This window comes from Talpa occidentalis, unplaced genomic scaffold, assembly GCF_014898055.3.
Source record: "Talpa occidentalis isolate TD23 unplaced genomic scaffold, MPIMG_talOcc4v2.1 talOcc4.11, whole genome shotgun sequence".
NCBI lineage: Eukaryota > Metazoa > Chordata > Mammalia > Eulipotyphla > Talpidae > Talpa > Talpa occidentalis.
The window spans coordinates 76784878-76802651 of NW_023601104.1; the positions used below are offsets into that span (position 1 = coordinate 76784878).

The 17774-nt window shown below is 32.7% G+C and overlaps 1 protein-coding gene across 6 annotated transcripts in view; it reads left to right on the forward strand.

Moving 5' to 3' along the window:
- Positions 1–17774, forward strand: part of PCNX1 (pecanex 1) — a 142293-nt gene that overhangs the window by 64063 nt on the left and 60456 nt on the right. For 3 of the 6 annotated variants that reach the window (XM_037503611.1, XM_037503613.2, XM_037503616.1), the window contains 2 exons: positions 4264–4396; positions 9567–9751. The exons of 2 other annotated variants lie outside the window; for them this stretch is intronic. In XM_037503611.1, coding sequence (XP_037359508.1) covers positions 4264–4396; positions 9567–9751 — 318 coding nt within the window. The remainder of the gene's footprint in view (positions 1–4263; positions 4397–9566; positions 9752–17774) is intronic. One more of the 6 variants, XM_037503612.1, reaches the window with a different exon arrangement.

The following is a 17774-nucleotide window of genomic DNA, read 5'->3' on the forward strand; positions in this document are numbered from 1 at the left end:
TTCCTTTCTGTGATTGGTCTTTTCAGGTTTTCTCATTCTTCCTTATTTAATCACAGAGGATTATCATAACTTTCTAACTTTTGAGATAGAATATACACAGTCCTTACTTCCTACCTCACCACATTTTTCTCTTTTATGAATCTTAACCTTTCTGAAAGCATATTAATGTTTTTATTGCTTTTCTTGTTTTCATTCACAGAGTAAGCCAGATTGACAGTCTATTGTTTTAATACCCACATGTAAAATAAAAATTGTACTAATATAATACAAGTAGAGAATGTGTAGAATTTTCCTAAACTCATTGAGATAAATGAAAGCAAGTCCTGAAGTGGAAGATGTGTAGGGTGTGTTGTGTATTGTAGATGTGTGTTTGGCTTTTTTTGATCTTTAGAAATAGATCAGGTCATAGCAGTCTAAAATGTCTTAGGATATCCGTGCCCTGTGCTGAATTGCCCTTAGTCACCTAGTAAGTGTTTAAACTGCATTGAACGATTGTATTACTACCACAGAAGTAAAGAGCTAAATAATTATCTGAATGTCTCTCTTAAACCTACAACGATCATAATGCAGTCTTTTGAAGTCTTCTTAACACAAAGAAATAATTAGAAAGCCAAGATTCTTATAATTAAAAAAGAAGTTTTTAAAAAGGCAAAGTTGTCTAAATATGTGTCTTGAAAAGTTCTTTATACTTGTTTTGTCATTCGTGGTTTGTTAATCTCTTGAATGTTTGTGATTTTTTCCTACTTTATGTACATACACATATTTGTACTTAGTTTGCTAAATTTTCATTATTTGCATTTTATACTAATTATTATACTAGTTACCTCCACTGTTTGCTAGGAGTTCTAGGAGTTACTAGGTTTTAAGCAATGTCAATATGTCAACTTCCAAATCAGGTTTTAGAATGTTTTCCTCTTCTTTGGTACCCTACTTAAAATTTCTCTTGCTTGCTTTTTCTTACAAAGTTAAAGAATTCAAAAAGAGTTTATTGCAGTTGAATTACAGAAGTAAATTTACATCAAGTGCGGCTGTATGATTTATGCAGCTGAATATGCATATAACATTATTTTAAGCTTTAAAGACACTCTTCTTTCCTGTCTCTAATAGAACTGAATCCACACTGGAATTTATTCCAAATAGAGATCTTCTGTTCAAGTAGTGCATTCCTAGGGGGCCATGAGTTAGTTTTCGTTGTTGAGACCATAAATTATAGCATAGTGGTTTAATTTGAATGTGTGACTCTGGCTACTCTAGTTAAAGCAATGAATATAGAAAACATTGAGAGTTTTATTAGTATTAGCAATCTATACCCTAAATATTACAAAGGATAACACAGGTAGTTATCATAACTCCATTTTGATATGTTATTTAATGGATGTCTAAATGGTCATCTTGATGTATTAATCAAAAATGTGTTTAAAAATAAAAACTAGTAAGAAAGTAAGTAATGTTAAAGCATTTTGCAGGAACCAAAATATAAGTGGTGGATTAATGGCAAGAAAAGGGTATTTTCTGAAGAAGCCAAAGAACATTTTTACTATAAATGGACATTGTAGTTTATTCTTTGGTTTCAAAACTGTGGAATAACTACCTTTACTTAATATTAACACTTTTAAGTCTTCAGTACAATGAAGATGGTAAAGAAAACTTTATTTTCCTTCATGCTCCTAGTATTTAGGGGTTACATTGCTTTCCCACATCTTTTTTTTTTAAGTTTCCTTTTAATTATTTATTTATTTAAAGATTTATTTATTTATTTATACAAGCACTGGGTACAGTCAGAAGCGTGGGAGGATGAGAGAATTCACCAGATCCAGAGCAGGGAACAGAACAGGCAGACTGATGAAATACACTCCTGGGGGGAGCAGTGGGCGTGGCAGGAGAGGTCTGTCGTTCCATGTGGGACCCTCGCCTGTGGCCGGGGATCGAACTGGCGCTGCAGAGGCTGTAGGCAGCTTTGCAGCCCAGCGCTCAACCGCTGTGCCACCAGGGGAGGCCCCTCCCACATCTTTCTGAATAATTTTACTACATTGTTCAGATTAAACTAGTCTCTATAAAGTATATCTGGGTAAATTTTACTCTGTTATTTTGGTTAAAACAAAATACATGAAACTAGAGAGAATGTTTCAAAGTTTCTTAATAAAGTATATTGACCTGTGTAATAAGTTGTAGTTTGTTATAAAATAAGCTAGTAATCAATTTAATTATACAAAAACAATTCTTGAATTGAGTTTTAAAATGTTGATTTTAAATTCTATAACCTGAGTTAACCTTATTGATGTCTAAGAACTATTAAAAGATATAACAGTCACTTGCCTAATTTTTAATTTTTCATTCAAGTGGCTTGTTTGCTTTGTCCTTCATCCAGTCACTGTCTACAAATATTTTTTCTCCTCTGTGACTATACTGGTTCCTTTTATTAAGGTCATGATTATCAGGAATAGGCAAGGTACTCAGTGTGCTTTGTAGACTGTGGTGACAAAGTCCCCTTTGGCTGTCTATATCAGTAGTGTCCAGTACAAGTTGCTTTGCTGATGGAAACGATCTATGTCTCTCTTGTCCAGTTACTGAAGCCACTAGGCATGTGAAACTATTGAGCACTTCAAATGTGATGCAGGAATCTGAGAAACTGAATTTTTCATTTTATTTAATTTTAACTAACAAGTTTAACTAGCCAAAACTGACTAGTAACAACCGTGTTTGACAACACAGTTTTAGGGGGTCAGGTCTAATCCACATCATTTATTCTTGTAGGTCATATATGATTTTTGGATATGAGATTCTACAAATACTAGCTTTGTTCACATTTATAGTAATTTTCATGATATTTCAATAAAACTGGAAGAAAAAAAGGAAATACTAACTTGTGTCAAGTTTGATTTGGATCCAAAATTTCAAAGCCTAATTCTTACTTTGTTGCCTAGCTTTGGAATGACTATAGTGCATGAACTGAGACAAAACAAGCAGTACAAATAAGTGTCCTATGATTTGTGACTTTTACTTCTTAATGGCAGAAGGTTGCTGAATGGATGAAAAGATTTGTGCTTGTCAGTCCTTTAATTAAGGAAAATGTCTAAAGATAGAGAAGTTCAAGCCTTCTGGGGGTAGTCCATATATTCTAACCATAATGTACTAAATACACAAAGAATGTTCACTCAGTCAGCCTGGGCAGGGGATAAAAGTGTACAAGTTAAAAAGAATACTTTGTGTGTTGAAATCAACATTCTTCAAGTTGATGGACATAGTTTTAGCTGAGCAGTATAATGATTTTAGAATCAATCATACTTGTCAAGAAGGCCTGTAACAGAACTGAAATCCAAATGGAACATTCTTAATTTTGTGATCCATTTCATACTTGCTAAAAATTAAAAGTAAAAGGAATTTTCATGTGTTTGGAAGGAATGTTTCTGCACTAACTTGCACTAAATGTTTCCTAAAATAATCAGATTATGAGGAAAAAAATAGTTTTAGAGTCAAATGGATGGATGTATTTTGCTGTTTTGGAAGCCCAAAGCAGTTAATTTCTATAGTTGTATGTAAATGTATGTGATTGTATTAAGCCATTTTGTGATTTCTTCTTTGCTGTGTACTTGGTTTTAGTCGCTTTTGGATTAAGCTATGACTTTGTATTCTTGCCCTCTTGCTGATAATTTGCTTCCTAATGTTGAGGGAACCAAGTCTGGGCCATAGAATTGAATACAGTTTAATGGCTGCGAAGTACCTTACCATCAAGATATATTGATGCTATCTTGAAATGAACATTTGAAAAACTAGTTGTGTAAGCTGGTCATCAGTGATTTCATTTAATGCTGCCAAATTTGTAGCGCAGGGTAGTGTGAGATAAACTTACAGTTTTACTACACCTGAGCATCAAAAATGAAGTACCCTCATTGCTGTTTATACGGTCCTCGTGAGAGTAAGAAACTTAATGCTCCGTCCCCTTTACTAGTAACTAACCAATACTGTACTTTCAGACTAGCATAATTAAAGGGGGGATGAACGAAACAAGTGGCTAAATAAACAAGACTTAGAAAAAGACTTAAAGCAACAGAGGCCTTAAAGTAGGAAATTGGGTTTGAGAGGACATGGTGAGGCAAGATAGTGGATTGAAAACATTTTTAGAGAAACAAATATCTTTTAAATAAATGAACAAATATTTTGTGTATTGCCTTCGAGGGTGGGAATTCAAGGGTGAGAGAGGCTCAGCTGCTATTTACATCTCTGACCTAGGCTCCTATTTGACCTAAGTCTGTCTTGATGCAGCAGCACAGGCCAGCGAGGAGGCGGTGGCATTTCGCCGTGAACGCAGCACATTTAGGCGCCAGGCAGTGCGGCGCCGGCACAATGCAGGGAGTAACCCTACCCCTCCTACATTGCTCATCGGATCACCCCCAAGGTATGGTATTTTAAAATTCCACCAAGCTTAGCATGCATGTAACAGACCTTCTAACCTGTTCTGTCAATCCCGAGAAGCATCGAAAGAGCTGTGTTTTTCTTTTTCTTCAGTTTCTTTCCTACCTGTAAGCTCTTTATTCCTTCTCTGCATGTGATCATGAGCCTATTGCCTTGTGCATGCCTTATGTTGCACTGTTTAAACAAAATGATCAGATGGGTGTAGCCACTTTTAAATTGAAAGATCACTTTAGGGCAGATATAGAAATGTAAATAAAACCTTCAGGCAATGTTTTTTGATTTTTTTTCCTACTTCAAGTTAATAACATTACAGCAGCATTTCCCCTAACACCTTGACAGTGTTTAATATGAACAAATACGAACTGAGTGGTGCTTATAATAAGGAATAACAAATAACTGACCTCAATTTCTTAAGCCAGTTTGTTTTATTTCACTAATATATATTTTATTTCATATTGTCTAAAAATTGGTGTTCTTTATTTCAAAAATCTGGATCTAGTAAATGACAGAGAACTAGAATATTTATGGTAAAGATGGTCAGTTGGATATATGTATATATTTGCATATACATCTGATGATTTTCTCAACCTTTATTGTGTATGTACTAAAGAGAAACATTTAAATTTTTTCCAATATTCCTAATTAAGAAAACGCCTATTTATAATATTGGGAATAAATTTCCATTCAAGTTTTAGTAAATGTTTTATTCTCAGTTGTGTCAAATCTAAGGAGTTTGTGTTGAATTTGAAATAAAAAAAATTATTAAAAAAACTTGTGTTTTAACTTATTTTCAGAACCTGAATACAAATAAAAGTACTTTCTATGTCCTTGCTTTAAGCAGTGCATATAAATTTAGGCACCATTATTCAAGTTATTTTCCTGCCACATTTGAAATTCAAAACAAGCAATTAATGAAATGACAAAATAACTTGTTGAATTTATGACAGGTTGAAGGACATAAAATCCTTATTAAAACCTTGTTTTTGAGAGGAGCATAATCCCTATTTTTTTTAATATTGCTTTATTTTACATTCCCCTGGGATAGAGGTGACTGTTTTTCTGGATTTTACATTATAATCAGGAACTTCATCTTTCTGAGGTCATGTTCCTACCTAGTCTTACAGTAATACATATTTCTGTAATACGTAATATGGATCAGTTAAACCAATATTTAAAATATAAGACAAGGAAAAGCAGCAATTAAAAGAAGCAGTTGGTGTAGAAACTGTTACTGAGTATCTTTGCTTTTTATTAGCCCTTTTCTGTTTCCTTTTCACCTCTTTTCCTTTGCTTCCTGAAGTAACTTTTCTTTCTGCTAAAAGCTGTAGCAGAAAGTTCCAAACTGCAGAGAGCTCAACACTTCATTTTACTTTTTCTATTTTGTGTTTTTCTAAACTTTTTGCTCCTTGAGTAACACCTGCCATAGACATCTTTGCTTTCCTCCTCTAAAAATCCTTTCATTCTTGCCACAAATGAGCCTGCTGGAGCCCACTCATCAAAAACTTCACACAAATTAGTTTTTTTCTCTGCCTGGTGGAATGTTAAAGAATTGTTCTAACTCCCTCCAATCAAATAGGATTTCTCCATGTTTTTTTAGGTTTTTAAATAAATCACCATTCAGAGGATATGGTGTGAAACTTGTTTGTAAAGAGCTCATGTCAGAATTTTTGGAGAGTAGCCAGCATGTTGATTTTGTTGAGGTTCCAGGATATTTCCAACAAAGGCTGCTTGTCTCTCAAATAATCTGACATCATCACAGATGAAATAAAATATACTGTGAGGAATTAGGAGAAACACCAGTTTAATAATCTTTTGTAATTGCAAAAATATATTGGTAAAGCATATTGGTGTTAATTCTGTGTGATTACATAAAAATAATCTCATTTTTTAATATAGGATGGCATGGCCACACAAAATTTGCAAACTTGTTTGTCAAAAAGAAATGGGATAGGTTAATTACAAGAATATATAAATACCAATAAAATCTGCTAACTTAATTTAAACTTTAGTGAATAGTTTAATCAGCACTAAAAAGCAACTTAGTAAAATATGTCTCCAGGGATTGAGAGTGAATCATCAATTTGCAAGTGGTTTATACTTGCTAGACTATCCTGTTTGGACCTCATTTTTTTAAAGTCTTTTCATTCAGTTAGCCTTGTACACAGGTTTTGTAGGTCCTTGCTATTTTTTCACAATTACTGGGGATGAAACAAAGACAAATATTTTAAAATTATATAATACTAATTTTAAGAGTTCTAGATTTTTATTTATCAACTTTAATGTGATAACATTTAGAACTCTAATGGATTATAATGAAAAGATATCACCAGTGAATTCTGGGAGAGGGTAAAAAGCTTTACTGTATTTTTAGATTTATTGTTTAAAATAGCATAAGATTGAAAGCTCTGTAATTAAAGAGGGTTATAGCAATAACATAATCATAAAAATCATTTTGAGGTGCTCAGGAATGATATTTGTTGGTTGTATACTGTGTACAAGACACTGTTCTGAGACTATTCTCTGAACTCTAGAGATTCATAGGAATATGTGATTTTACTCTTAGAGTTTGCTTTTTAATTGGAAGACACATACAAAAATGAAACTATAAAGTAGGATGTGATAGATACTAAGTGGTATAGAGGGAGGAAACACTGAGATCACCTTTATTTTTCTCAGTTAAAATAGAAATGTGAATTATCAATAATTAGTACAATTGCATGTTAGTGATTCTGTTGATAGTTGATATTATAGACCTGAATTTCTACCTTTTTTTTTTTTTGCTGTGTTATAAAATAGTTGGCAAGTTAACTCTTGCCAATCAGTAGTTAATGTAAGGTAAAGTACAACCCCCAAGAATAGTTTTCTTAACAGTTTCTTTAAAGATTACAGACTTTTTTGTTGTTGTTGTTGAAGGATTTTGAACAAGAATTCAAAAGATATTTTATGACTGACTTTTGCTATTCAAAAAGTTGGCATTTATAATCTCAAAGATTTTGTCCAGTTTCCTCTGTCTTTTGTTTCTTTGGATATGGCAAAGATGAATAGAGTCTCAGATATGTTGACGTTAAAATACATCTGTCATATTGCATCCTTGTTTATTACTTTAAGTGAAAAAGTGATAAAAACTTGTTAAGCACAAATTCTGTGAATTTCTGCTGTCTTCTGAATTGAAGAGACATAGCACTTGAGCTATTTAAACATTTTCACATCAGAATTTTCTTCCTTGTGTTAGTCATTTTGGTAAAACTTATGGATGTTTAAATAGTTTCTGAGGAAGAGGAACAGTCTTTGAGAATACAAATTTGATTATATCAGTTCCCAATATCATCTCTTGATTTATGTCTGATTATGTACAGATTCTATTCCATAGACTAAGTGGAATAGACGTTATTAAATAGTGGAATAGACGTTATTAAATGAATACTCTGATATTTATGACTTTAAAAAATGCCAGCTAGCACTGACAAGTCAACATTTTTCAGACTTGGTTTTTTATTGTTGTGTACATTCCTGTGCTTCTCTTAGGTTGTAAGCTTTTTATTGGCTCTAAAAGAAGCTTGAAAAGTGAATATTCCAGGTAGTGATGGTTAACGGAACTTTCCATTTTATTCTATAATTTGCACTATCTGGTATGGTAGACACTAATAGCTTCTCCCCACTCTTTGTTGTTAGCTTTTTAATTTTGTTATGTGGCTGTGGAGCACTTGAAATGTGGTTAGTGGAACTAAGGAACTAAAATTTTAGTTACTTTAAGTAGTCACATGTGAGTACTGTATCAGAGAGTATAGTTCCAGAGTGTGTTCTGTTCCCATAACCACAGGCATAAGCAGTATATATAGTATTTTCTACTTAGTCTCTTATTTCCTGTTACTTCAAATTACAGTCTGAGCAGATGAATTTGTTGACATCAGATCAGAGAAACCATTGCACTGAATTCAAAGAATTAGAAATTGATAATCATAATAAAATTGATAAAGAAACTAAATGAAGCCATTCTAAGTAGCATTCTTCTTTTTTTTTCCCCCAAAGGGTATAATTTAGTAACAGACTGTAGTTTGTTCAAAGTAAGCTTAAATCAACAGAATGCAGAGTTGTATTGAACATTATGTAGGGAATGAAATATAGGAATTATACTTAAAATGTTTTCATGAGTTTCATCAGTAAATTTTAGTTTTGTACTAAGAATGTTAAAATTCAGTGCTTTAAAATATATAAAACAAGCTAATATAATTTGTTAATTTTAGATAATTTTAAAATAATTTAAATACTATTGATCATTTTAATAAATAAATATGTATAATCACAAAATACTAAATATTTTTAAAATTTTGAAATTTAGAAAAGATTGTGATATTCCTTGACAGATTACTGGTTTTTAAATTATTTTTAAAATTTTGTGGAATGATAGATCTTTGTTAATGAAACTGATACAAATCGGAAAAGGTGTTAACAAAATTCACTTGTTAACTAACACTTGTACATAAAGCCTGTGGCCTTATTTCAGATATATATATATATAGACTTCTCAGAAAAACATTTTGTATGTTAATTGTACTTCTAGTATTCCAGTGGTCACTTGCATTTTACTTGGTTGAGTCTGTTATTTTGGTTCTCTTGCACTAGTTTGTGATTCTTTTGATTCAAAATTGTCATTTTGGTTGCATTTTACAAAGATTCTCTGGTTTTCATGTATGTAGAAATTTTATCTTTCTGTGATTTTTGCAATGCCAGTATATTTGAAAGAACAATTCTGGAATATAGTTTATAGGTAAAAGTGCATATTTAATTGAAAGATAGGATTTATTTTCTGGGGAGCAACTACAACCCACATACATTTAATATAGTTGTGATTCTTCTGTTTTGCTTTCATTTTCCTTATACGAGAACTCTGTTAACTTGAGATGGAATAAAGTTCATAGTTTGATTAATTTACATATGCACTAAGTGTTTACTGTGTCCATACTGATGCATATGAATCAGATTTCTAAGGACTAGATTTAATGTGGCAGTATATTCTGCATATTTTACATTTGTTGGCTCTTTCTTAGGTTACATTGAAAAAGTTTTTGAAAGATTTTCTATATTGACTTCATTCTAGCTATTGTTTTCTCTTTTCTCCCTGTAATGTCTCCCCAATCCATGTTTTTTCCTAGCCTTCAAGATGGTCAGCAAGGCCAGCAGTCCACAGCCCAGGTCAAAGTCCAGTCCCGCCCCCCTTCCCAGACTGCAGTGCTCAGTTCTAGTGCCTCCTTGCTGGTGAGAAATGGGAGTGTCCACTTAGAAGCACCACATGACAATGCATCTGCTGTAGGAGGCAGCAGTTTGCACGATGAACTTGGTATGCAGGCCTTATGTAATTTTGGTATATGAAACTTTAATGCAGCAAATAATGGGTAACAATGAAAGCAATTCTCTCTTGAGATAGCTTCATTTCGGAACTATGGCAAGTGCACGCTTTATGGGATTTGTCCTGTGTGTAAGGAAAATTTTGCTTTTGCCTTCTGTGTTCTCTCTATTCTTACTTTCATTTTCTTTGAGCATGTCCATTTTTAGTAGGTAGTTAAAAATATTAATAAATGTTCATGCTTTAATGTTCTCTTACAAAGATCTGGGCAATTTTTTTTTTTTTTTTTGCATTTGTACCATGTGGGAAAATAGCAATTTTTTAAAAAATTACTTTGATTAAACCGTTATTTTTTTTAATTCTCTGACTAGGCTACAAGAAGAGCAAAATACTTTTTAATAGTCTATTATGTAATCTTTTGGGTATTCTGTATGTCACTTCAATGTCCATCACCTGAAGTAGGACTTCCTATCTAAATGTAGACCTCTTAGGACAACATAGCTATGTACTAATATCCAATAATAACTTTGTAAAGTTCTTTTTATGTTAATATATCTTTCAATATAGGTTATAAATTAATTCTTATTTCTAACCACAGTAATGCATAGCCTCTCTGGTCAGTTTTGTGTCTTGAAGATAGTCAGTTTATTACTTTAGTTTATTTCTCTGTACAGATTTCTTGTGTTCAGAGGCAGATTAAAAGCAATTTAAGTAAATACAGTGAAGAGGAAAATCTTATTATTCACAAGTACATATTTGAAAAAATATTTGCTCATCATGATTTTGTTTGTCCATGTTATAACTGGCCTCATTTAAAAATGTGATAACCTAGTTGATGCTTTGACTAAGATGATTATGTGGTGTAAAGTGTCCACATAAGGCATAATAAAATTTTAAATACTGCTTATTTGTTAATTCTTCCCAATTTAGTAAAAATTCTTGGAGAGATGTTAATAAATATTAGATATGCATATTGATGTAAAATCATCTTTAATCATTTAGAAACTTGAAAATGGTCATTTAAGATATATATAATATTAAAATGCATAGTGATTTCTAAATAAAATGAGAAGGCAATAAAACATCTTTATTTTAGAATGCTCTTTTGAGTTTGTAATGTGAAGAGAAAAGGGAGGAGGCGTCTCTCAGGAGGGTGCTTGAGAGAATAAAGTGGACTTAATTTAGTTACTTGCTTTGACTTTAAGCAGTGATGCTTTTTTTAGTTGTTGCAAGTATTTTCAGTTAATAATATCTTTATATTGATATTTCTCTTGGGTTAACCCAAAGTTCAGAGGATTTGTCAATTTGTATATATAAAATTACGGTCACCATTACCATTGCCCATTGGGTTTATGATAGTAGATTAGCTAAAATAAAAAACTGTTTTGACCCAGTTTTGAATTTTTAGACTTTTGTTAAATCAAACACATGATTTTCCTATATAAAAACTCTTAATTTGCTTTAAAAAAAAAAACCCTGCTAATCAAACTTTTGCTATCAAGCCTCATTCTAAAGCCACATGCAGGTCATAGGCGCTAATGATGCATGTTAATGACCTACCTTGAAGATTCTGAAGATAAAGAATCTCTTCTGATTAGAGGTGACTTTAGCATCTACTGGTGAATATTCAGGATATTCTTTTGAAATTTGGATTTCATCTTTTGTGTTAACTGACTTTACTAGTTTTTGACCCATGGTAGCTGCTAAATTGGATACTTACTAAAAACTAGCACAAAACCAGCACAAAGCACACTGTTCCATAGCACATAAAGGCTAAAAAGAAAAATCAGAAAATGCACTGCAGCTGAGATTAAAGGTATTGGTAGAGACACTGATTTTTATGAAATATTCCATTACTAGTATACTTTCATTCCATGGCTTAATTTTCTATATGATTTTAATTAACATTGGTAATAGGATTTTGTGTGAATTTAGGTACTGTGTATTCAAATATGTTAGAATTAGTTGTGATAGTCCCTACAAGTATGAACTGTTTATAAAGGATTGCTTCCTTACGAATGTAGCTTCTTCATTTGAACTTTTAAATGCACAGTATTTACATGTGAAAATGTATGCATATATAATACAGTTATATAAAACAGTGTTATACATGTGTGAGTGCACATGTTTGCATATGTACACATGTATATCTACAAATGTTACATGCATATAGATGTAAGAATTTGTGTATTTATTTTTAAACTTGTAAATTTGCCTAATTGTATTAAAGGAAATAAGCAGTTAGGCTTTATTTCATTCCAAACCTCTGTAGTTTGCCCCCGTCTTTATGGTATCGTAACAGATATCCACATCCAGATCTTATTCTAAATCATGAGAGTCCTTTTTTCTCTGTTGCATTTTAACTAGCATTTCAAGGTTACCAAGTAGAAAACCTGGTGGAATATTTATTGAAGATGGTATTATAAGAATTTTATTAGCTTGTGTTCAGAGAAAAATGTATTTTCATTTCAGTAGGCATGATTGTTAATCATCACAATTTTAAACAGTAAATTGTATATGTATTATCCAGAACCTAGTTAAAAATATTTAGATTGTTTCCTTTAGAGCCTTCCTTTTTCACACAAACCTTATTTTTTTTTTAAAAGTTCACATAATGTAAGTTAACATCTTTGAAAAGGAAATTATTATCAAAGAATTTCATGAGTCCTAAAATGTAACATTTTTTAAACCACCTCTTAAAGGTTAATTTCCTTCTCATCAATCTCTTACAGTTTTGTGTATTTGCAGTTGATTTTCTACTATATCCTGAATTAAATTGAGGTTTTGCTAAATAAAACAGGTTATGGCTAAGTGCCCAGATATACAACAGACTGTGAACTCAGGTAACCTGAAGTTGAGTTATATACGTACTAGCTTTTTTTTTTTTTACATTTTATTAATTTTATTTTTATTTTTTTACATCATTGTTCACTTTTAAATATTTGCTTTGCCCCACCCCCCTCAGGTGTTTCCCATAGAGTTTCCTTCACCAGTGCACCCGCGCACCATCACCTCAGTCCCCTATGCTCTCCTTCCCTTCCTCTGATCCTTCTCCTTCCTCCTCCCCTGCAATATTTCTCTAATTTATAATAGTCTGTTTTAGCTTTGTTGTGTTTTGTACTGTTACTATTTTTTTTACACTGATGTCTTATTTGGTTCCTCTATATTCCTGCTATAAGTGAAACCATCTGATATTTTTCTTTTTCCTTCTGGCTTATTTCACTGAGCATAATCCCTTCTAGTTCCATCCATGTTGCTGTGAATGGCATGAGTTTATCTTTTTTGATTGCGGAATAATATTCCATTGTGTATATATGCCACATCTTCTTGATGCAGTCATCTATTTTTGGGCATTTGGGTAGTTTCCAGGTTTTATCTATTGTAAATAGTACTGCAATAAACATAGGGGGACAGGTGTTCCTTTGAATCAATGTTTTTGTGTCCTTTGAGTAGATCCCTAGCAGTGGAATTGCTAGGTCGTGTGGTAGCTCCATTTTTAGTAGACTGAGGAACCTCCACACAGCTTTCCATAGTGGTTGGACCAGTTTGCACTCCCACCAGCAGTGTCGGAGAGTTCCTTTTTCACCACATCCTTGCCAACATTTGTTGTTGCTGGTTTTTTTGATATGTGCCATTCTTACTGGTGTAAGGTGGTTGTCTCAATGTGGTTTTAATTTGCATTTCCCTGATTAAAAGGGATGTTGAACATTTTTTCTTATGCCTGTCGACGATTTGCATTTCCTCTTTGGAGAAATGTCTTTTAAGTTCTTCTGCCCATTTCTTGACTGGATTGTTTATTTTGTTTTTGTTGAGTCATGTGAGTTCTTTGTATATCTTTGTGATCAGTCCCTTATCAGTTGACTGGAGTGCAAAGATTTTTTCCCAATCAGTGGGGTGTCTCTCTGTTTTGGTTAATGTCTCTTTTGCTGTACAGAAGCTTTTCAGTTTGATGTAATCCCAGGTGATTATCTTTTCCTTGACTTTGTTTGCTTTGGGTGATGAGTCTTTAAAGATGTTACTGTGTACATACTAGCTTTTTTTCTATAAAATCTGGCAATCACTTCTCAGTTTTTTTATGTTATCCCAGCTTCCTTCTGTAAATTAAGATTAATTGATGTAGTGATGAACATGCTATTGTAGTTGATAGTTAAAATCTTAGTATGTAACATCATCTCAGGAAATAGATAACATGAAATAAAACAGGAAAATTTACATGTGTTTCTTCTTTGTATGAAATTAGTGGTTATAACTGGTGAGGATATGCTTTGAAAATGTAGTTATAAAATTATCACTGTTTTGTGAAAAAATTTTAAAATACTATTATGACTTAAGCAAGAATGAGGACATTTTATGTTTATCAAGACTTAAATATAAAATATATAAATATCATAAGTAGTGTCCAGATGAATTTAAGACTTTCTTAATTTCACTAATAGAGGTTTAAAAAGTGACGAGTAAATTGATTTTTCTAAGGTTTTTTTTTGTTTCATTATTTTACAGGAGTGACACAGAGGTATTCTCTGAGATAATCTGCTTTCCTACAGAATTTGTTAATTGAAAATGTGGTCAGCTCCAAAAATAATGCTTCCGGAAATCTGGCAACCCCTATTGATTGTATTAAATTATACATTACTAAGCAGATATATGATTTGAAGGCTTTAAAATTATTTACTTTAAAAAATAGAGGATATGTAATACTTCTAGTGGTTTTTGTTAGAGTTAGACTGGTTTAAAAAAGATTATGTGCATTATGGACTATTCTAACATTTATTACTTATGGCTATGTTATAAGTACTTTTTCTTAATAGCAATCAAGAAGGATATATACATTTTTTTATTTGGGAGTGAAGAGGGATGGTGTGTGTGTGTGTGTGTGTATGTGTGTGTATCTCTTGTAATCTATGCTTCAGTCCCCTGTGTTTTGGTATATGGTTTTCATTCATCTAAGCAAATGTTATATTCTTTTTGTAACACCGTTGATCTTGTTTTTTAAATTTTGTTTTAAGATTATTTATGCATACAAGAACTGGGGTACAGGCCAGAGATACAGAGGGTGAGAGGATTCACCAGAGACAGAGTGGGAGCAGAACAGGCAGATCTACTGAAATACACTGCTGAGGGGAGCAGCGGGTGAGGCAGGAGAGGTCTGCTGCGCCATGTGGGTAGCTCCCTGGATGACCAGGGATTGACTCCTGCTGCAGAGGTTGCGGATAGCTTCACAGTGCTGTACTTAACCCCTTGTGCCACCAGGGAGGCCCTTGATCTTGTTTTTAATACAAGGAATATTAATTTCTATCTTTGCTCCTTTTAGGAGGCAATATAAAATATATAAAAATGAAAGCAAAATGTTTACTTTTATTGAAACTCTTAAGAATGCTTCATTATACCTAGATGTCTTAAGAGATTTGGTGGACATATCCTGCTTACTTTTGGTAAAATGAGACTATTCTTTTCCCATTCTTACAACATAAATACAGGTTTAGAAATGCTGGAAAATATAATGAAGAAAATATAAATCCTCTAAAATCTCATTACTTAAGTCACTATTAATGTTTTATATATTTTCTTTCCTGTCTTTTTTAATGCACACTTTACTGAAACAGAATTGAGATATTGTTGTGTGACTTTTGTGCTACTTTATGAATTTCGTATCTTGGTTTTTTACTTAGTGCATCTGAAATACACTCTTGTAACTATTCTTTAATTTGTTTCTGAGTGACTGCATAATACCTTGTCACTTCAATCCACATAGTAGACTCCAGAGTCAGACATCCTGGCTTCAAATCCAAGCTACCACTTACTAGCTGTGTGACTGTGGGGAAGTTATTTTTTCTCCTGTGCCTCAAATTCCTCATTTACCAAAGAGGGGGCAGTTATAATGCCTACTTCATAGAGTTTTGATGGGAATTTTATCTGTTAAAACATACAAAGTAATTGGAACAGTATCTGGCATTTGCAAGCTGATTATATAAACAAGCATTGCTATTAACAGTTGTATTTATCATAATTTTTAAATTGCATTGTTAATCTTAAAAGCGGATCCTAATATTTCCTATTGTAATATAATCTGCTGAACATCCTTTATGTAAACCTTTCAATACAGCAGTGATTACTTCCTTAGGATAAGTATGTTGAAGTAGAGTCATAGTCAAGGGGAATAAACATCATCCCCCTATAAACCATTAATTGCTTATGAAAAACTTGTACCAGTTTATACTTTACCTGGCATGGCTTGATAGTATTCATTTTATCTTCACAAATATTGTACATTAAAAATAAACCTAGAGAAATTTTATGTGCTCTAATGCTCATCTCATGGAGAATGCTCAGAAAGTTATTATTGGTACTATTGAAAGACTAGTGGCTTGTTACTTTAAAAGATGTTTTGGATGCCTGAACTATTATAGGTATTTTACAGAAGATAACAGGGATTGGTTGAGGCAAATAATTTGTGTTTTTCTAGTCTATGTTGTAAAGACTTCTTTGAAGCACTAGACTAGATTATCTTCTTTTTAACATTAACATTCTTAGATCTAAATTAAAGTTGATTAGTAGTATATGTAGAGTTGGAATATAGGTTAAATATTTTTTAATCTTTAGTAGCTAAAATAAAGAGAAGTTTGTATTTCTCTCATAGTAGTCTAATGGGAACCATGTTCGGTTGTCTTTCACATGTGGCTTCCCTGCCAGATCCGTAGTGATCGCTCTCCTTGTTAACATTTCCATAAAAATAGGAAGGGGGATAGTTAAACATCATGTCAAGGACAACTAGTCTTTATCTTTTAGAGTGTGACTTGGGAAATGTGCCTCTCTCTTTCCTCTGTCTGTGGTCCCATATATAGGGCATGTATTCATTTGTAGCTGCCAGAGAGGCTGGATTGCCTCTAACTAGGGGACATATGCCCAGGTGAAGTTCAGTGAGTGTGGTCCTATTGCTAAAAGGAATGACAGGTTGAATACAGACTGTCGGTCATCATTTTTTGCCACAATAGGACAGTAAGCATTTCTAATCATAAGGTAAAAATCAGTGACCTACTAGAAGTTATAAACATTTTAAAGAAATACAAGCTTGCAGTCATGGGGAAACAGCTTAAGCTTGATCATAATTTTTAAAATTGCAAATTAAAACCAGGGTTGAGATACATTTCCTCTGTTGAACATATCTCAGCGTGGTTTTAATTTGCATGGAAACTTGGCAGTAGCTGACTCTTCTGGTGAATGGGGAACCTTGATTTTATATACTACTTTAAAATCTTATGCATATTATTTTTAAAATGAAATACAAAAATAAAGCAACAAATTCACTCATTCTTAAAAATATTGATTCTTATCATGTGGGAATTTCACAAGCTGTTTCATTATATTTCATCTAATTAGCTCATATCTGGCCAATCTTTTTCTTTTTTGTATTTAAATCACTTTTATCTATACATAATTTAGGTATGAAAAATTGCATTTACTTGATATATACAATGTGATGAGATTAACAGAGGAGCACACCTTTGAAATGCCACAATCATTATACAGAACCTTTCCTTCATCTTCAAAAGATTCTTTGTGCCTCCATTTCAGTTCATCCCTCCTCTGCCCTGGCTACAGGCAACCACTATGTATTTAATGTCATTGTGCTTTTCCTACTCGTGAGAAGTTCATTTAAATGCAGTCATGAAATATGTTGCCTTTGTGATTAGCTTCTCACTTAGCACAATGCTTTTCAGCTTCATCATGTTGTTACATGTTAGTAGTACATTCCCTATATTTTGGATAGTACTGCATTGAATGAACATGCTGTATATTGTTTGTCCAGTCATCCTTTGGTGGATATTTATGGTGTTTTCAAGATTTTAGCTATTTGAATAAAACTTCTAAACTGTTTTTCAGAAGTGGATTTGCATTCCATGCAGCAATGTGTGTGAGTTCCTTTTGTTCTCATTCTTGTTGACATCTGCTATTGTTGGCCTTTAAAGTTTTAGCCCTAATGGGTGTATAATGGTATTTCATCCTAGTTTAAGTTTGC